Raw genomic sequence first — 21,495 nt, 5'->3', positions numbered from 1 at the left:
GGCTGCTTTCTCTTTGATGATATTTTTTTCTCTTATGAAGTCTTAGGCAAGTGATTTTTTTTTTTTTTTTTAATTTATAAAGTCATTGCAAGGAGATTCACATTTTGGTTTGGGACCTGGAATTTAAAATGGTTTCTTATGCAATTACTGTAGCAGTAACACAAAAAGCCTAAGTGAAGTTACTGCCTTTATCTCTTCCTCATGCCATTTCATTTCACAATAGCTAATTGGATTGTTATCTACACGACTGAAAAGTAATATCTTAACAAAAGGGCAGATGGTAATGAGTTAGAAATTAGAAGCTGACTGGAAATGAGCCTCTGTCCCCAAATACACTACAGTAAAATCTCCAATTTGGACAAACTGGTTGAAGAAAGCCACCAGTTAAATAATGGATTCCAGAATTTTTTTTCACAGGTAACATTTTCTTTTTTTTCCTTTCAAGTAATAAATAGTCATTTATATCTGGCAGAATGTAATGAAGAAATACTGTTCTATAAAAATCAGCTGATGCTTATTAGCAGAAGTAATTTGAATATCAGTTGGTCTTAAGAAAATCATTTCTCCTGCCATTTCGTTTATGAAGGTTGTTTAGAAAAAATAAAGAACGCTTCAGAGGTGACTTTCGGTCCACTTTGGTCGAATTACCGTAAGTTCAGAATTGGTTCGATCTGAATAAAGAACCTTTATTTTTAGGGCTCTCCTTTTCTTCTTGACATTGTCATATTTGTCTGTGGGAGGATGGCCCTCCACGTTTATTTTCCTTTATGACTCCAGTCCCGTGGCCCAGCTCTCGTTCCTTCCGTGAGCCTCTGTCTTGCACTGTCTCTTCACACATCAGTACTCTTGAGGTGGCCTCTGGAAAGCGGCCTGCTTGTAATGGAGTGTGACATGTTCACACCATACTCATAGCTCTCAAAGCGCACAGCCCAGAGCTCCACCTGAGAAGGCGGAGTTTCTCACAAAGTGTTTGGCATTAGGATATCCTAAGATTAGCTTTGTCTGGAGCGGTGGAACTAAAAGTTTGCAGATGCCTGGCTTTCTATGGGAGTGCTTGATTTATGGCAGGCTAGTCGGGAAGAGAAAGCAGTTCAGCACAGAAAGGAATATTTATGTCTCTGGTACAGGACGGAACACTTAACAGAAATGAAACAAGAATGCGGATGTAGATTAAAAACAATAGAGTTCTCAGTTTTACTACTGAATAAATTAATAGGAATAAAAGTATTCTTCATAGATTTTCTATTTCTTACAAGTGCAATCATTCTAAAACCAAAACCGAGAGGAAGTTACATTTTAATCAGTCAGTATCACGACAGAGGGACTTTTGTTAGCTAATTCATGATATCTGTGTATAAAGTGACGGTTTCCACCCATCCGTGGGATCCTGATAAGTTCTCTGTGTACTGACTGTATTTTCCAGCAGCTTATCGTTTTAGCGATGTTGCGTGTTCATTTCTCATGGGTCTTCACCTGACCCCTGTCACGTTCACCTTGTTTTTCCCCTTAACCTCTCCACCACGGTGTGTTAATTCCCTAAGCAGACTCTTAAATACCCTAAGGAAAGACATCGGAACCGCCACAGTCTTTGCGACGAGAAGAACTATCCTTTCATTAGTCAAGCTTTCCCTTTTGGCTTTCATTTTAAATGGGACTTTCACATCGGTACTTGGTCGCTGTGTGTTGATGCCCGTCTTACGTGTCAGGTGATTGTACAAGCCAGAGACGATAACAAAGTGTGATGACCCTTTTCGGGCCATAAAACCAGAAGGGCCACAGACAGGTGGGCCCTGGGGCCCACAGCTTGGCGCTCTTCGCACCTGACGCTGCGGCCAGGTGTCCTGTGCGTCCCTGTGGGTGAGGTGCAGCCTGCCCGTGTCCCGGGATGAGCCCGCTGGGCCTCGGCCTCAGGGGTGCTTACCTGCCTTCTTTTGAGTTGGGCTTGGAAAAAGGTGGGTAAAAATCTCATAAAGAACCTTCCATGGGCTTCCCTGGTGGCGCAGTGTTTGAGCGTCCGCCTGCCGATGCAGGGGACACGGGTTCGTGCCCCGGTCCGGGAGGATCCCACGTGCCGCGGAGCGGCTGGGCCCGTGAGCCATGGCCACTGAGGCTGCGCGTCCGGAGCCTGTGCTCCGCAGCGGGAGAGCCCACAACAGTGAGAGGCCCGCGTACCGCCAAAAAAACCCCAAAAAATTTCGTAAAGAGCCTTCCATGAAGAAGGGCAAATCTGAGAAACCGCATGGTAAGGCTCAAAACCTGCCACTTAATGATGCTCACGGCCCCTAATAAAGCAGGATGCCCCCCCCGCCCCGCCCCCTAAAAAACACCCCCAAAACCATGAAACAGAAAAACCCTAGAAGGGCCAGAGGGAGCCTTGTGCGCGTGCGAGTCCCTGACGTGCTGAGGTCCAGCGCGGCCCGTCTTGGCTGCAGGGGGCGCGGTCCGGGGGACCTGCAGCGGGCGGGCGGCGGAGCTGCGCGGGACGCGGCAGCCCGAGGTGACGCTGACGCTGTCCCCTGCGGCAGGAGCTGCGGTCCCGGGAGGAAGAGCTGACGCGGGCCGCGCTGCAGCAGAAGTCACAGGAGGAGCTGCTCAGGCGGCGGGAGCAGCAGCTGGCCGCGCGGGAGATCGACGTGCTGGAGCGCGAGCTCAACATCCTCATCTTCCAGCTGAGCCAGGAGAGGCCCAACGTCAAGAAGAGGAAGGGCAAGTTTAAGAGGAGCCGCCTGAAGCTCAAAGACGGGCGCCGGATCAGTTTACCTTCAGGTACGATCTTATCCCCATGTTCCCTAAGACCCGGGTGGTCATCCCTCCCGCGCGCTTCTTTGTTTCAGCAGAACTGGGGGAGTGAGCTTTTAAAGCATCGGACGAATGAGATCTTCATCTCTTGCTTCAGTTCGTGGTCATAGTAACGACCTAATGAGTTTTCACGGGTGAAACAGCCTAGGGAGGGAGTGCACCGCAGGCCAGTGGGTGCTGGGACTCCCACCCCAAGCATCCTCTCCTGGTAGTGGAGACATGGATGTACTCCTTTGGAAATCAAAGCAGAATTAATTGCTCTTTAGCTGATTGCACTGAACCGGCATCACTCGGCATGGTGAAAATCCAGCCCAGAACTATCTTACTCAAAACGTGTAAACAATTAAGAAACATGAAGAAATGATTTCTTTCACCCTCCCCAGGGCCAACTTCTTGTCTCTAATCGTAACAGCAAGAAAAGTGGAATAAATTAAAAGGTACAAGTGCAAGGTCAATTAGCAGCAAAGAGCTGATTATTTATCTATGTATTTAACATTATACAACAGTTAGGATTTTATTTTATTTGGGGGAGAAAAAGTCCAATTGAACATTTAACTTAAAACAATCTTAGTACCTAATTTTTTAACCAGATCAAAGTTGTGAACCTAAAGAACAGATGTATATTTTAAAATTGTAATTTAAGCCAACTTTTCATTAGTCATCACAAGTGTCTGGCTACAATTACCTTTTAAAATCTGAACATACTTAGGTTTTGTCACTAAGTTATTGCTTCCACAAGGATCGCGGGGCTGTGATCTGGGGCACTAAGGTTGCTATTCACACCCTCAGCAAAGTGTATCTAGTGCCTCGGTTACACGCCCACTTTCATCTGAGGGTTCAAAATCGTTGAGGTATGAGAACGAACCAGTAATTCTAGGGAAACTTTTAAAAATATTTCTAAACCATTGTGACAATAACATAGAAGGAATACGTGTTAGGAGAAACTAAACAGAATGCAAAAGAGCAAACATATGTTAGTTCACGAAATCAAGTTCTTTGATGTTATGTGTTATACTTTGCTTAAGGGGACACCAGATGTCTGCCTGTGTTTTGCAGCTCTTTCTAACAGGGAAGGACTGTGACAGAGCTCAGAGCTGGCTGCACCTGTGTAGAATGTGCAGTAGGGTCTATATATCTGTTTCTACCTCTCTCTGTGTCCCTGTCTGTATGTATTACATCTTAGATTGCTCCTCGTGGATTCTAGGGTTTTCCTGAGATGTTTGATAATGGTGTGGAAATTTGACTTAAATAACAGTAACAACAGTTTTGTTTTATATAAAGTATGTATAAATTGTCTTGTAAAAATACTTACTGCAAAATCCTAGGAGCCTTGCCAGCATACTGTGATCTTTTAGGTTATGGCAGAAGTCCTCAACTGATCAGAAAATTGCTGGTATGGGGTAGCCAGGAGTACACAGTATACATTATTGATTATGTGTTTTGATGAGGTGAGAACAGGCAATGGGTCCTTAATTCATTTTACCTTCGCCCTCTCTGGGAACAAAAAAGGTACTTTTCCAGGTTCTTTTCTAATATTTGCTTTTAGCCAAAGTGTAACTCGAAGGACCATTCACTGGACGGTCTGATATGTCAGACATAATTTAAAATATTTTCTGTATGACGAGGCTTCTGCTTTAAATATAGACGATAGAAAAATTCAGAGCGGCGCTCAGTGTGAGTTTTCTTCTCCAGTCCTGAGCTGTATCAGCATTCTTCTATCTGCACTGTGACTATGTTACCATAATTAATATTTATTGATTGCCTTGCAAAACTTTGGATGGGGGAGCTAATTAGAAACTGATGGAAAATAAACTTGGGGGAAACAATGAAATCATTCCAGTGATTCTTTAATGTTCCTGGGAGAGTGATTAAATAAAATATCTCAGGATTCCCGAGGTTCTTCTTCTCAAATGTTGCTTGGCCTAATACCTTGCATTTATTCAGCGCCAATTGAATATATTTTACCGTTTTTGCTGGATTTATATTATTCCTGGATTGTACTATTTGCCTTTTCTATTTCTGAGAATAGAGGGGTCCTTTTAGTTACACATTACTTTACCTTGTGCCGCTTAATAAAAGATTCTAGTTAAAACATAACCCATAAAATCCACTAATCCTGATCCATTTTGAAGGAATGAAATGCAGCTTCTATAGTTTAGGATGGCAGTTACCTCTTCTGCCCACAAGATGGTGCTACGTTGTTGTGACACTGGTACCACTAGGGAAACTATTTTTCTCATTCGAATCCCCCAGCTCTACACTCCCCTCTCCACACACACACATACACACACATACACACCCAGGGATTACTTGCCCAACATCCCAAAGATCCAAAGAAAAGAATGATAACTAAAAAAATAATTATTTTTCTCCTTCAGGAATCTTGCTGAGTAGAGAAAGCAATTATTTGTACCTTATTAAGTTCATGGGAGTTAGCTGATTCTGATATTATCATCTGCTAGAAAATTCTTTGAGGTACCAGATTTTAGTACTATTTAATGGTACATTTTTAAGGAAGAAACGGCTGATAGGTGATAGATTGAAGGGTGGTGATACTTTCCTGTCAGCATACCAAATTACTTGAACCCCTTTTGCAGGCTTTCTTCCATGTGTAACTAACTTAAAGAATTTCTCAGAAACATATTTGAGACTCCTACAAACTGGTTCTTAATATTTATGCCTGTGGATCTTTCAAAAATTTGTTATTAAATGTGAATAATTATCTAAGTATTGTAATTTTGCCCTTCAGAATCACTGATGGTAGCTTTGAATCGTATGGCTACTTATAGCTATGGTGACTTACTGCCGGAAAACTCAAGTGTAATTTTTCCTGCTGGCAATCCTGCATAGCTAGCGAATAAGGAAGAGAAATGCTTATAAAATGAGACAGCATAATCTAAGAGTTTGTAAATGATATTTTGTGCATCCTTGGAATTTGTAGAACGAAAAAGAACGCTCGTGGCAGATACTTTTATATTGTTACCTCTTTGTATCACTCCTGCTGTATTATGTTCATTCTGAACCAAAGTTGTGTTTTTAGAACATATAAAACCGGTCAAAGAGGTTCTGAAGCTTTCAGAAGCCGGCGTGTCTCTAAAGCCTGGTATTCTCACTTGAGCCATTTCAGAAGTGCCCGAGTCCCGCCTGGGATGCGTGAGTGTGAGTGAGTGTGTGCACACCCATAGGGAGGGAAGACAAAAGCTCCACCAGGACTCTTGAAAGAACACTGCAGCTTCCGCTGCAGAAGCGATGGCTCCCACCGAGCCGCGTCAGTGTCCATAAATATTGCCAGGGGAAACGCAAGTACAGGTTTACTCAGAAGCCTGTGGCCCACACGATAACCTGCCTTGAGCAGATACCTTGAGAACACGTCTAGCAAGCGGTCCAGAGAAAAACTGGACATTGGCCAGGGCCCCTTAACAGTTCAGCCCAAGTTTTCCTAAATGTGTAACTAGGACAGAATCAAGCTTTCCCCATTTCATAGGGACAAGGATGTTTATCATAAAGAATATTTTATTTATGTCTAAAGCACAGAGCGCCTTTTTTTCCCCCTGACTGAAAGTCTTTAGATTTTTTCAGAAGACCGGAAGCACTCCAGATCTTAGGGATTGTGGAAGTCCAGTCTTGTGCCTTTGTAACTCGCCCTTGGTCTTAAAACCTTCCATGCTGTTTGCCTGAGCTGTGCCTGGCGTCTCTCCTCCCATCATTTGTTCCCCATGGTTTGCCATCCAGATGCCGTGGCCTGATTCTGTGTTCTAGTGCGGAGGCCTGCAAGAGCAGCCCTCCTTCTGCTCTGGGCTGGAGGCTCATCCCCAGCGTGCAGACAGACCACGGGGCCAGTTGAACCTTTATCACGCGCTTCGGTCTAAGCTGTTTCATATCTTTGGATAAGAATATTTCTTTCTTTTCCTACCTGCTTCCCCTCCCCCCAGTTCAGTTCGTCATCTGCCCTGATGAGCTGCTTTCTTGCATCCATTCTTTCCTTTCCTTAACTGCTCTGCCCAGTCAAGTCTTTCTTGCTCACGTAGATGGTAGATGGACAGAGCCTCCCATCTGGCACGTCATTTCCATTCACTTTGTCTTCACAACATGATCTCTGCCCCTGTGTGACTTGTAATCTTTTCTTTTAATTGGAGTACAGTTGCTTTACAATGTTGTGTTAGTTTCTGCTGTGCAGCAAAGTGAATCAGCTATACGTATACACATATCCCCTCTTTTTTGGATTTCCTTCCATTTAGGTCACCACAGAGCATTGAATAGAGTTCCCTGTGCTATACAGTAGGTTCTCATTAGTTATCTATTTTATACATGGTATCAATAGTGTATATATGTCAATCCCCATCTCTCAATTCATCCCACCCCTCCCCCCTTGGTATCCATACATTTGTTTTCTATGTCTGTGTCTCTATTTCTGCTTTGCAAATAGGATCACCTATACCATTTTTTTAGATTCCACATATATGGGCATATACCCAGAGAAAACCATAATTCAAAAAGACACATGCACCCCAGTGTTCATAGCAGCACTATTTACAATAGCCAGGACATGGAAACAACCTAAGCGTCTCTCAACAGAGGAATGGATAAAGAAGATGTGGCACGTGTATATACAATGGAATATTACTCAGCCATAAAAGGGAACAAAATTGGGTCATTTGCAGAGATTTGTAGAGATGTGGAGGGACCTAGAGTCTGTCGTACAGAGTGAAATAAGTCAGAAAGAGAAAAACAAATACCGTATACTAACGCATATGTGTTACTTGTAATCTTAAACAGAGAAGACATTGATTCAGCAAAGATTTGCCACGTACCTTTCCTGTGCACATTTGGGGGTGGTCACAGTGATGGCAGCTGACTCCTTCCCCCCAACATAGAGAGCTGACATTGTATTGGGGGCAGCCTTAAGCTAATAATTAAACAAATGCTTATTTTTTTTGCTGTAATTATGAACTACTGTGAAGGAAAAGTCCAGTGACAGTGATTAGTAGAGAGATGTCTCCTGGTCTAAGGAGATCACAGACAGCTTCCTCACAAAGAAACATTTAAATGGAGACTCGAAGTAGGAATTTACCAAACACGAGGGGAACAGGCAGGGAACACCTGCGAAGAAACTTGGTTTCTTCCAGGAATTGAAAAAAGACCAGTGTGGCTTGACTCTGCCCCCTGGGCCAAATCCAGCCTCCCGCCTGTTTTGTATAGCTCACAAGCTAAGAACATTTAAATACTAGAAAAAACGACTTTCTGACACATGAACATTGCAGGAAAGGTAAACTGCAGCGTCCATAATAGAGTCTCATTGGAGCACACGCATTTATGTGTTTGTGGGAATGCTTTCTCGCTCCGTCAGACCATATGGCTCATAGAAACTAAAATATTTACTGTGTGGCACTGCTTAGGAAAGTTTGCTGACCCCTGGTGTAGACCATGGCGACTGATGGGAGAGCAGGGCACAGTGAGGCTAGGGTGGCACAAGGAGCCCAGACTCTGATTTGCAGGGGACTGGAGAGGATGTTATGATTTTGACCTGTAACTTTAAGAATGATGAAAAGCCTTTGAGGGGTTTTAAGCAGGGGAATGATAGTCAGCCATGCATTTTTAAAAAGACATCTGCCTGCTGTGAGGTAGACCAGAGGGGCCAAACAGAGACGCTGAAAGATCGACCAAGGGATTGTAGCAGCCTCGACGTGAAATGATGGTGGCAGCGGAAATGGAGAGAACAGAAAGCATCACTCATGTGTGTTGAGCATTTATTATGTCCTGAGCCCTGTGCTTAAGTGTTTTCTGTATTTATTTGTATTTAATTTTTCCTAACTGTCCTGTGAAATAGGAATAATTATTTTTTCCATTTTTGTCAATGAAGGTGCTGTGACTTCAAAGAGATTAAGTCACTTTCCCAAAATTCATGTGGCTAGTAAGTGATAAGCTGGGATTCATTCACATCTGGAGTTTGCTGGTTCCAGAACCTAGAATATAAATTTCTCAGCTATAACTCTAAGAAGGATATATAACGAGTTTTACAAGATATTTTGTGTTTGACTGGATATGGTGGGTCAGGGAGAACACAATATCAAGAAAAGTTTCAAATTCCTAGCATGAGCAATTGGATAGATGTCTTGCCTACCAAATTCGAACTCCTCATTTCAAATACCAAGTGGTTCTTTAAAGTTCTTTAATTTTCAAAAAGGCAAATTATAGCTGTCTTGCCTATGTGAAATGAACATGTGTCAATGATTTTATTCAACTTATTAATTAATGAGGGAACCAGTTAAAATCGGTTCACATGAGAATTTGAGGACCTAAGTGTTTATGGTCAATTTAGTAAAGAAATGTTAGGATTAGATTGCTAGGCTAAATACAAACCCAATATGGCAGTAAATCATAACCTTTGGGATTTTCTTTTACACCAGACAGCAGTTATTTGCATCATCACCAGACAAAATCTACAAGTTAACCTCTGCTCCTACTGAGTTGTAAAAATAGCCCAGTCAATAGAACATCAGTCAGAGGTTAAGCTCAGCACTGCACTGAAAGAACATCCAGTAATTTCTTTTACCTGCTTCCAAGTTTCTGATAATTTTTCTGGCAGTTAACAGAGTTTTCCCAGACACCCTCCTCTTTCCTCTGGTAATATGACTTTTCTTCCATATGTTCCCATAGTTCTTGGCATATCTCTGGCATGAGAGCTACCCTGTATTACAGTTAGGTAATAGTAACCATCGTATGTACGTACCGTGACCACAAAACGCTTTCAACTGCAGGCAAGGGGGAGTTTCTCTTGACCCTGGCTGGTTCTGAAAATTAAACCGACACAAGCCCGATCCACAGGGGAAGAGCATAAAAATGTACTTAATGTAAGTTTCTGTGACGTGGGAGCCTGCATCAGGAAAGGAGGACCCAAAGAAACAGACCTGAATGTTGAGGAAGGTTGATGAAGAGTGGATGGTCACGTGGAAATGTGACAGGCTAAGTAGTAAACGTTGGGGTAGCATGTCCGGAGCCCCGCATACCGTCCGCTTTCTGTTCTAATCACCACGGCAACCCTGGGAGGTGTCTGCTGTTCTAGCCAACAACCACAGGGACCAGCGCCGAGAGGCTCCTGACTAGTTTGGGGTCTGTAGTCCGTTAGTGACAGAACCAGGACTCATGTAAACCCAGGGTGTCTCCCATCTCGATTTTGTTTTCAACTCTATCAGACTGAACGAAGGTAACTCTCTCTCCCCGGAAAACCGTGAGTTCTGCAATACGCAGTAATAGTTTCTTTCCTTGTGAGCATGTGTCTCTCACCGTGCCTCATGCGGCATGACTCTGAGTCATTGTTTACGGACGTGAGCCCTGAATGGAAGATAAGTAAGAAACTAGGAACAGACTCTGAGATACACCGTATTCTTACTGTCTGGCTGTTCCTGCTTTTATTGCCATGTGCGAAAGCTGGGGCTACGAGAATAACCGAAAACCATGGGCTCTCAGTTGTCTTTTTTTTTTTTCCCGTATCTGACAGATTTCCAGCACAAAATAACCGTGCAGGCCTCCCCCAACTTGGACAAACGGAGGAGCCTGAACAGCAGCAGCTTCAGTACACCGAGCAGCCCCACGGTGATCCCCCGACTCCGGGCCATACAGCGTGAGCTTTCTCCCCCACAGGGGGCTTCTGGGCGGTTTTCTGTCACTAACTGACTGGGATCCAACTGAAGCAGACATTCATAGCCGGTTCTAACCCTGTGATATTTAGGAGGTGTCAGGACTATTTGGAAAGCAAGATTTGGTCTTATCTTCCTTAGTCTCACTTTCTTGTTCTCACAATCAATGATTTTTAGATTCCACGCAATCGGTGATGTGACCAGGCCACAGAGTAGAAAGTGAAATAGTATCGTGAGACATTTTGTTAAACGCCTGCCTGCGTGACCTCGTTATATCAGTAGCCTCTTTATGGATATTTTGAAAGCTGAAATCAGGAATTCAAGGTTACTTCCATTTGTTTCATTGTTTTTTAAGGAAAAAAATATTTTGCTTTTTGAAAGTTAGCTTGAATTTGGTCTGTGTTGACCAACCTGATGCAAACAGCCCTCCACTTAGGGTGGCTCGACTTAGGGTTTTTTGACTGTATGGTGGTGCAGAGTGATTCACATTCAGTGGAAACCGTACTTCGAATTTTGAATTTTTTTTAATTTAATTTTATTTTTTTTGCGGTACGCGGGCCTCTCACTGCTGTGGCCTCTCCGGTTGCGGAGCACAGGCTCCCGACGCGCAGGCTCAGCGGCCATGGCTCACGGGCCCAGCCGCTCTGCAGCATGTGGGATCTTCCCGGACCGGGGCACGAACCCGTGTCCCCTGCATTGGCAGGCGGACTCTCAACCACTGCGCCACCAGGGAAGCCCTCGAATTTTGAATTTTGATCTTTTCCTGGGCAGTGATACTGGGTACCATCCTCTCTCGTGATGCTGGGCAGTGCACCATCACAAGGGTGAACAACCCATACACTCACAACCACTGTGTACCCACATAAGCAGTCTGTTTTTCACTTTCAGTACAGCATTCGGTAGGTCACATGAGACATTTGACTTTATTATAAAATAGGCTTTGCATTAGATGATTTTGTCCAACTATAGACTAGTGTAAGTGTTCTGAGCACATTCAAGGTGGGCAGGGGCTAAGCCACGATGTTTCGTAGGTGAGGTGTATCAGACACGTTTTCACCTTATGATATTTTTAACTTAGGATAGATTATTGGATGAAACCCCATCATAAGTCGGGGAAGATCTGTCCTTCAAAATACCACTTAGTATTTTGATTTTAGAGTGTTCAGCCTAGTGGAAAAAATAAATAGACTAATTCATCTGGCATCCTCGCACTGTGAGAGTTTCAGTTAGACCCAAAGGGGATGTTTTTACCCCCTGTGGAGGTATGTCATAATGTTTTCAGCTGTGCTTTTAGAACCTCTGGTGTGTGACGGGGTTGTTTTCTAAGTGGGTAGTAATAGCCACTCTCCCAGTGATTCCCAAGCCAACTGTCAGTGCACAGAGAGGCCGGGGGTTGGCATATGTGTGTGTCAGCAACATGTGGGCGTTAGACGTGAGTGTAAACCGCCCAAGAGGGGATGAAATAAGGCAAGACGTGGGGAAACTTACATACATTCAGGTTTTTAAAGGTAATTGAAGCCAGACAGTTGTGATGACTCATGAAAGATTGGCTTAAATTACAATTTTAAAATGTACCTTTGTTCCTTAGGTTCAAAACTTTGATTTGGTTAAAAAATTAAGTATTAAGTTTGTTTTCAGTTAACTGTTCAATTTGACCTTTTTTCCCCCAAATAAAATGAAATCCTAACTGTTGCATAATGTTAAATACATAGATAGATAAATAACTCTCTATGGCTAATTTACCTCAAATTTGTATCTTTTAATTTAGTTCACTCTTCTTGCTGTTATTAGAGATAGAACTTTGCCAGCAGTAGGGTGAAAGAAATAATTTCTTCGTTGTTTTCATGTTTCTCAATTGTTGACACGTTTCAACTAAGGTAGTTTTACAACTGATTTGATTCATTTTAACTTAACAATTTTTTAATTGGTTAATGAGTGATGATGTTCTCTGTTTAGTGACCTCAGATGAAAGCAATAAAACTTGGGGCAGGAACATGGTCTGTCGACAAGAAGAATTTGAAGATGTAAAAAGGAATTTCAAGAAAAAGGGTTGTACCTGGGGTCCAAATTCCATTCAAATGAAAGAAAGAACTGACTGCAAAGAAAGGTACTTGTGTGGCATCTGGTGGCATTCCGGTGTGTGCTGTGATAAACAGCAGTGCGTTTTAAATATTGCACTGGCCAGACCTAACTTTTATTTATTTATTTTTAATTAATTAATTTATTTTTTGCGGTATGTGGGCCTCTCACTGTTGTGGCCTCTCCCGTTGTGGAGCACAGGCTCCGGACGCACAGGCTCAGCGGCCACGGCTCACGGGCCCAGCCGCTCCGCGGCGTGTGGGATCTTCCCGGACCGGGGCACGAACCCGTGTACCCTGCATCGGCAGGCGGACTCTCAACCACTGTGCCACCAGGGAAGCCCAGGCCAGACCTAACTTTTAAAAAGCAATTAGAGTAATACAGAGATGCCTGAATATAATTTCATTTCTAGGATGGGTTTATCCTACTAAATCAATTATTATTTAGTTAAGCAATTAAAAAGATTCTCTGTCTCTCGTTAAGGTTTTATCTGTACTTTGTTAGCTCTTTAAAACATAGAGGCCAATATGTTCTCTTTACTACCTAAAAATATTGTTAGCGTGTATCCACCAAAACCTAATTTGTGTGTCATATGGTTCTATTATATCAAAATAAACATTTTTCTCTTGTAGAATAAGACCTCTCTCAGATGGCAACAGTCCTTGGTCAACCATCTTAATAAAAAATCAGAAAACCATGCCGTTGGCTTCATTATTTGTGGACCAGTCAGGTAAATGTGCTTCAGGAAATAGAATTTGCTTGAGTTAGACTGAGCCTCTGAGAGTTCTAGAAGTAACATGGGAAAGGTTAGCAGCATCACATATACTGAGTCGCAGTGGCTACACTAAGCTCAAAAGTTATCTTCTGTCCTGTCAGTCTTCGTGGCGGAAAGTAATTAGGCTCCACATTGTTTCTTAGGAATTTGTAACTCTTATTCTTCACCAGAAAAATTAGTATAATTTATTATATAGAACCAAATTACTGTAGTATAGGAAATAGTAAATATGAAAATGTAGGCGCCCTGAAATTCTGCTGAGATTATATTCCCACCCCACGACCTGATGAAATATTGTCAGGCGGGTTAGTTGTGGGAGACTACTGCTGGAGAGTATTACACTGGAATCTCTAGTTTAAACGAACCATCATCGCTTTCAGTGTTCAGTATTCCTATTCAATATTCAGATATTAAAAGGTTGAAGAGATTTGGAAGTTGCTGGAAATTTTCAATGATGGGTAACTCTGAAGAAAAGCAAATTGGTCTTTATCCTTGACAATTTAAGGCAGCCCTTTGGTACTGTGGTCAAATTAGAGATGTCTTAGCAAAACACGGTATAAACTTCTTGAACTTATGATCGGTACTATGCTCAGTTTTACAAGCACCTTATCACCTACTGCCCATGTTTAGTTTTCTTCTTCTGTGTTCATCACAAGCGTGTGGTTTCAGCGTAAATATCTCCATAAGTACTTTCAGGTAGACACAAGGCAGGTGCTGTGTAATCCCTGGGTAGATGCTTTCTGATGTCACATTCATTACTGTATTCTGACTCTTTCTCGCCTATAAAGGCATGAGGGTCTCTCATTATACACTACGATTCATCATCAGATGGTGTTTGAGGACTAATGAAGAACAATTAATAGTAATAAAACTGTTAATTCTATAGTACAAGTTTCATTATTTGTGACTGTTGGAAAAAAGTCTTCTTGCTTTTTTTCCCTGAATTTTTTTTATTCTTTCTTAAGAGTATTTGGATCCTATGAATAACTCTTCCACAGGACAGTTGGAGGAAATAAAAGGATGTATTTGGCTGACTCAGCTGGGTCTCCATTAAGTTAACCCTGTAGTTCATTGGAAGGGCCACTGAGCAAAAGGTTTACACAGGCTGTCCTGCTTGACGGTCCCCCTCCCACCTTCCATCTCTGGGGCCTCATCCTTCTAAGTGTTTCTGTCTCAGCCCAAGCGTTTCCTGAAAACCTCCCCGACCGCCTTAGCTGCAGTGGTGCCTCACCCCATCCCTGTGTCTTAGTTCCCAGTTTTACTTATGCATCGCTCTTCCCTGAAATCCATATTGGTCTGCATGGGCACCAGTAATGTGTGTGTTCTCTGTCACCCCAAATTAGAATGTCAGCCCCTCGAAGGCAAAGGTTTTATCTGGTTTGTTCACCACTCTACTCCCAGGGCCTGGTGCATAGCAAGTCTTCAGTATCTCCTGAATGCCTAAGAGAATCCTAAAAGGACAGTTGGATCTGATGTAGATATTGATGATATTCACCTTGGTTTGGGGGCTGCAAATCATGCCATCAGTCGTAGAAAGACTGGGAAGGATGGTGATGGATCCGTGTAGATTCATGACCGCTCAGGAGGAAAGTGTGGGAAAGGAAGTGCTCAGGATGCTTCGAAACCTATGGCTTTTACTTGCCAACAGCATTTACCCTCTTTTTTAAAAAAATGATGGCTTAATAATTTGTTATTCGTTACATGTACCGTGCATTCAACCCATCAAAGCGCGGTTCGTGCCTACTTGATGAAGGCACTACTTGGGGAAGACCCCTCACAAGATGAAACCTGCAGGGATGCTCACAGCCGCTGTGACCTGAAAGTAGAAAACGGAGGAAACCGAACGACACCAGAGAGGCTTCAGCGGAAGCCAAGATCACATGTGGGAAGAAGGGCAGTGTCAGGCCATCTTAGGGCCAGGCAGGATTTTGAGATAGAATTGTCTGAGGGAAATGGGACAGTGGGAGGAGGACACGGGGAGAAAGATAGCAGAGGAAGATACTGGGCTTGAAGGGAGAAAAGCTGGGAAGAGCACGGGCTTGTTGGGAGAAAAGCTGGCATCCGGCTGGTCTAGCGAACCGAGCACATTTTAGGTGCAGTGGACACAAGGCTGCAGAAATCACGGGTGTCTCTGTCGGGGATGCTCTGGACACCAGAAGAGGGAGTTTGTCGTTTCAGTCGTTCATGGTTAAGCCCTAAGTGATAAGAATTACAGCTTCCTCTCCAGTAGCAGAATATGTTACCCTTTGGGGCTCTGACCTCTGGAGAATCTTCTCCTGATGCGGGGCTCCTACACTTTAATGGCAGCTTCTTGAAACAGGCTGCTGGGCACCACCATAGTCTGAAGTGTGCCAAGAATTCACTGCTCTACGCAGGATGGTTCCTGTAGCAACAGGGCGTGGCCCAGTTATCTAGGTCACGCGCAAGGGCACCTTTTGTCTGACATGTCCTCCTGCTGCTGTCTGTGCGTGTGCATTTCTGTATCTTGATGACTTTGTTTCTATAGAAGTTTCTGTTTTCTATGCCAGTGAAGATCCACTTCCTGAAGGACAGGAAACAGCAGAGGACTTGCTCGCCTGTTCCTGTGCAGGGAGCTGAGTCATTGCACCCTGGACGCCCCTTCCTTAGGGTCCTCCTGGACGAACCATTTGCTGAACTGCAAAGGACTCCATGTGTTTTGATTTAGAATATGTATTTATTAGATTTCAGCCTCGTTTTACAGTATAGCTTGCATGGTTTTTACGGTAAAATGGTCCTAGCCTGTGTGTATCTGTACTTCTCCGTAGGGGCATGTGAAGAGCCACAACTTGCCCCAGACGGATTGGAACACAGAAAACCAAAGCAGATAAAATCACCGAGCCAAGCCTACATCGATCTCCCCCTTTGGAAAGATGGCCAGAGAGAGAATCTGGTGGAACCCGAAAGCTGGGAGGAGAGAACCCCGGTGAGCCCTGCCACCAGCATTCCTCAGGGGACCCCTCCGAACAGTCTGAGCAGATCCCCCCAGAGGAAGAAGACGGAGTCTGCTCTGTATGGCTGCACCGTGCTGCTGGCGTCGGTGGCTCTGGGCCTGGACATCAGAGAGCTCGCGAAAGCACAGGCTGCTGAAGACCCGTTGCCCAAGGAAGAAAGGAAGAAACGCGAGGGCATCTTCCAGCGGGCGCCTAAGTCCCGGAGCAGTGCCAGCGCTGCCACTAGGCTGCCAGCCGCAGGCGAGGGCACCAGCAGCCCATCCCCGCCCCCTCCGTCCAGCACCGCGAACCTCCTGTCCATGCCTTCTCTCTCCACCAAGTGCCTGCTGCAGACTGATGGCGAAGATTCCTTCGAGAGCAGCACACACGTCCCTTGTGACCCCAAGGTGCCCATTCCGGATCCTTGCCCTGCCTTTGGAAGGAGGGATCAGGAGTCAACCCCCGTGCCAGGACTGGAGACCCATCGTGGTGTGTGGGGAAACCTGTCTCCTCCCTTCACAGTTCCAGCACGTGCGGACGCATCTTACGCTGCTTCTTCAAAAGAAAGAGCAGCACGTCACCGACGGACCATGTCTGATGGATGTGCTTCTCAGACCCCAGGTAGGCTGCATTCGTGGGTGAAAGTACCAAACACCACTGTAGAGGATAGACTGTAAAATTGTATGGCTCTCTGATTTTATCTTCTCCAAGCGATTACATTTACAGATTTGTTTTCACATAAATCTTTGAATTTTACCCTGCTCTTTTGTTTGACTTTATCATTTGGATCCTTGGAGGAGTATAATTAAGTTTCAGTAACTTAAATACATAACAGCATATTAAAACAGAAAGAGGGGCTTCCCTGGTGGCGCAGTGGTTGACAGTCCTCCTGCCGGTGCAGGGGACGCAGGTTTGTGCCCCGGTCCGGGAAGATCCCACGTGCTGCGGAGCGGCTGGGCCCGTGAGCCGTGGCCGCTGAGGCTGCGCGTCCGGAGCCTGTGCTCCGCAACAGGAGAGGCCACAGCAGTGAGAGGCCCGCGTACCGCAAAAAAAAAACAAAAACAGAAAAAGCACATGGAGAATAACTGCCCCAAGCCCCTTGTGGTAGGAAGGAGAGTCATTTGTCAAAATCTGAACCAAATAATTAGTGGGAGAGTTGACAGTAAAACTAGTCGTTTGACACAGTGTCACCTGGCTTTGCTGCCCAGGTTTATGTTGAGATTGAGTTTAGGGGGTGTAAAAGTCGAATGGACAGTAGGTGCTGTGTGGGGAATGACTAGTATTCCTTTTGTATATAAAGATAATTACAACTACCTCAGATATAGATCATGAGGATTAAGTGAGATAATGTATATGAAAAATGCTTTTTAGTTTGTAAAATGTTATGCTAGGATCGGTTATAAAGTATATTAAAACTGAAACTGCTTTCATTTGCGTCATCTTTTCGTTTATCTCTTTAAGTGCTACGCCTAGACAAGATTTTTTTTCATATTATTGTTCATTGTCTTTAGATAATTTGGTTTATTGCTCTTTTATGATGCAATAAAGTATTAGTAATTTATAATTGCACACGGTGAAACCCTAGCACAAGAATCCCATAAAAAAACATTCTTTTTTTCTTAGTTTGAAGCCAATGATTACTTGCTACAGTGGTAGTAAGTCAGTTCTTCAGAACAAAAAAGGGAGGCTGTAACATGTAAAACTGTATCTGCTTTCTTATTTTCATTCATTTTTTCAAATCATCATCTGAGAGTGAATTCAGTCATATTCACCGTCATTTTTAAGTCTTAACTTTAGTCCAGTCTAACCCATTGTGAAGTCTATCCTGTTAATAAAACACTTCTAATAATCATTGTCCTAAGTGTATGATGATGACTTAGCTCTTTATAGGTGTCGTTTCCATGGGTTCAAGCAGTCTTTCCAACCTTGTAGTACTTTTCCATAAAAACAAACATTCTCTCCTAACAATTTTAAAGGTAAGGTTTGTGTTCAGGTTCTTTTGTGAAAGCTCACTTTAAGGTGGTCACCTAAGGGAAGTCATCCTGGTTATTTTCCTTGCTATCCATTGATTTCGACATCACTGTCCTTCTAATCACACACTGTCTTTGCCTCTTCAACCAGCTGGTGCAGCTCTCATCTCAGCCCCCGGAGCCTCTCAGCTGCCCCCTGAGTGGGTTTGGGGGACGTCCCCCTCGCCGCCTGGACCCCATAGTGACCTGCCAAGTGAGGTCCCGCCCGAAAAACAGAGAGCTGTCCATATGGTGCCTCTGCCCCGTCCTCCCCACCTAAGAAGCCAGGTAGGTGCCCCGAAGGCCTTCCCGCAGAGAACAGAGTCTCAGCCCGCACAGGCCTGCCCTGTGGTGGGCGGTCCAGAACCAGCCCCTGACTGTCCCCTCGGTGCCAAGGAGAGAACTAAGCCCCACGTGCCTTCCTTACTGGATGCCGACGTGGAAGGCCAGAGCAGGGACTGCACGGTGCCTCTGTGCAGGCTAAGAAGCAGAATGAGCCGACCATCCCTGTACGAACTGGAGAAAGAATTTCTGTCTTAAGTGCCTTATATTGTTCAAGCATTTTTTTTTTTAAGGTGAACAAATGAAAACAGTGTGTCTACCTTTGAATTGTTTTATGCTGCTGTGTTTTCAAAGCTGTGGCCATGTTACTAAACTAGTAATGGATGTCTAACTTCTCCAAAAATATATGTGATTGCGGTTGGCTGACTGTATTGTTATTCCACTGGATTCTTACCTAGCAACTTGAAACACTACACACGTGTAAAACAAATGTGCAACCGTGTACATCTGTGTTTAAGCACAATTTTAAATGCTTTGTTCGCTCCCATTTATATCCTTGTCTATTAGTACACACAGAAATTGTAATGAGTGCACCATTTTTGTTTCCTTCCTTCCTGTTTCCTTCCTTTTGTTTTCTATTTTCCTTTACCTTCTTCCATTTCTTTCCTTTTTTTTTTTTTTGTTATTTGTGCAACAAGAAGCCAAGAGTAATGTGATGTTAGCAAGTAAAGATGTTTATGTAAAAAAAATTTGATGACTAGAACAGGTGGAGAGTCCTATGTGAACTATCTAACCAACTCGGCAGTAGGCTTACAATGCATAAGTATGTCCAGATCTCACCTAAAATATGCACTGTTTCTCTCTTTGAGAAAATTTTACTGAATGTAACTCGTAAAAGTTTTAATGAATGTAACTTCTAAAAATTTTATCCATTAGAACTCCAAAGTAGATTTTTCAAAAAGCCAGTCATTGACATTTGACTCCGACCATACTGTATACAGTTGAGAGGTGCTAACCTGTGTGTTCTCCCTGTAGAAAGGATCTTCCTTCTTCCTTCATCAGTAGCCATTGATTTGGTATCCAGAAGCATAAAGCGTTTCCTTTTGTCGTAGAGTTTTTAAAAATCAATCGATGCGTGCGTTACGTGCCGAAGAAAATTCATGTCATTTAATATTATTTTTCTCTGTTTAAATGCATAATCATCCTAATAATCTCAAATACAGTTAGAAACACTGCAAAGTCAAGAAACAGCAGTACGGTTAGAATTTAAGTGTTTTAGAATAGTAGTTATTCACTTAATTGTAGATACATGTTAGATATCTGTTGGGTGGGACAAGCTGATGTGATAGAATGGAGAAATTAAGTTATTTTCAGATGTGGGTTTATACAGCTAATCTTTGGATAGCAGATCAGGTTGATTTTAAATTATTTTATGAGTCACTTTTATAAATCATAGAGTTACGATACAAATAAACTACTGAGTTATTAAGCTACTGAAATGGCTATCCAGGAGCTTGGTAAACTTGCCTGGGTTCTTTTGTTAAATCTATTATGCTTCTCTCCCTAGAATATGGTTATTCAGATGACACACAATAAGCATTTTAAATTTTCCCTACAGTAAAAAACTGTAATTGCAAACATTACTTGATATTTCGTTTAAAATTTTACCTTGCTTATTAAGGTTTACTGAATAACTGGAAGGTCAGTGATTTAATCCGGTGTGATAAAGTATCTACCTATAGTAGGAAAAAAAAAAAGGAGGAAAATTATATTATTTGGCCACTTTAGAAGCTCTTAGTCATCTAACAAGTATGCCACTGCAAGTGATGAACAGGGCATGACAGGATTATTTTAATATAAGCGCATTTTGCCTTAAGGAAATTCTTGAAGCACAATCTCAGGTCCTTAATTACATTCTGTGGTGTTACGGTCCATTCTATGATTTGGCTTCACTTTTGGGTGGTCGTTGAATTACATAACAGAGATTTGGTTTCCTCAAAATCGTATCACATTTGAAACTGTGGTTGGCTACTTCATACTCAGTCATATGAGGGCATATAACTTCCAGGTAAAAGTAAACGAAATACACGCCTACGGTAATACATGAAACACGAAATATAGAAACTGTGTTTTCAGTTTTGCTTCTACCAAAACATCGTGTGTGTGTGTGTGGGTGTGTGGCACTCTGTGTGAGGGTAGGGGAGTGATGGATGTCCGTCTGTGTGGTCCCTCTACTCTGTTCCTGTTTAGCTTTATTTTAGTCAACTCCACATTATGATGACTTTAGAAATGAAGTTACATTAAAAAGATAATTGTCATATAAGGACTCGATCTCACATGTTACTGCAGATAGTTATTTTTTGCTGAGATCTGTTGTACATTTGCGATTTTCTATGTGTATAGGTATACTTAGCGGAATCTGGTTATTTATTTTCACATAGACTTAATAGCTCACTGAAAGATAAATTAAGCTGATTACTATTAGTCAACAGTTAAGGTGCTCCCGCTGCAGAGATTTGAGGCCTGGGCCTGATACGCTGTATTATGAAGCTTTGTGACTGAAAAAGATGTTTACATATGTTGTCTATTTTTTTAATAAAGTTTTTTTTATAGCTTGTCTACTTGCTCAGTGGCTTTGATCTCCTGATGACTGTGGCTGTAGTTTGTAACGGTTCATTTTGTATTCAATAAGGAAAATGTGTTAATGAAGATTATTAGTAAGTCAGGTATTAACTTGCTAAATTCATTAAACTGAAGGATCATGATATGAACCACGGGATTAAATGAAATACTTTATTTAAAATGTTGTTTGGTTACGTTGAAACGTTGCATTTCGTCGTGAGAATTTTGCAACTCCAGCTTTTCAGAACGCACCTTTTCGCAGAGTGAATTACTGTATGAAGTAAATCTCAGTTGATGCTAGAGCACTGTGATTAATGAGACATGTTGATTATTAGCATGTT

At 42.9% G+C, this 21,495-nt stretch overlaps 1 protein-coding gene across 4 annotated transcripts in view; it reads left to right on the top strand.

Moving 5' to 3' along the window:
* MAP3K21 (mitogen-activated protein kinase kinase kinase 21) overlaps positions 1-21,495 on the top strand; it is a 54,536-nt gene that overhangs the window by 29,306 nt on the left and 3,735 nt on the right. For 2 of the 4 annotated variants that reach the window (XM_060035055.1, XM_060035052.1), the window contains exons 5-10: positions 2,526-2,766; positions 10,298-10,420; positions 12,393-12,543; positions 13,148-13,245; positions 16,077-16,862; positions 18,363-18,538. In XM_060035055.1, the coding sequence (XP_059891038.1) occupies positions 2,526-2,766; positions 10,298-10,420; positions 12,393-12,543; positions 13,148-13,245; positions 16,077-16,862; positions 18,363-18,538 (1,575 nt within the window). Of the gene's footprint in view, positions 1-2,525; positions 2,767-10,297; positions 10,421-12,392; positions 12,544-13,147; positions 13,246-16,076; positions 16,863-18,362; positions 21,303-21,495 lie in introns of those variants that run through there. The other 2 variants (XM_060035051.1, XM_060035056.1) reach the window with 2 other exon arrangements.

Source organism: Delphinus delphis, chromosome 16, assembly GCF_949987515.2.
Source record: "Delphinus delphis chromosome 16, mDelDel1.2, whole genome shotgun sequence".
Classification (NCBI taxonomy): domain Eukaryota; kingdom Metazoa; phylum Chordata; class Mammalia; order Artiodactyla; family Delphinidae; genus Delphinus; species Delphinus delphis.
The sequence above is the reverse complement of the archived record's forward strand: the minus strand, read 5'-3'. Positions and strand labels throughout refer to the sequence as shown.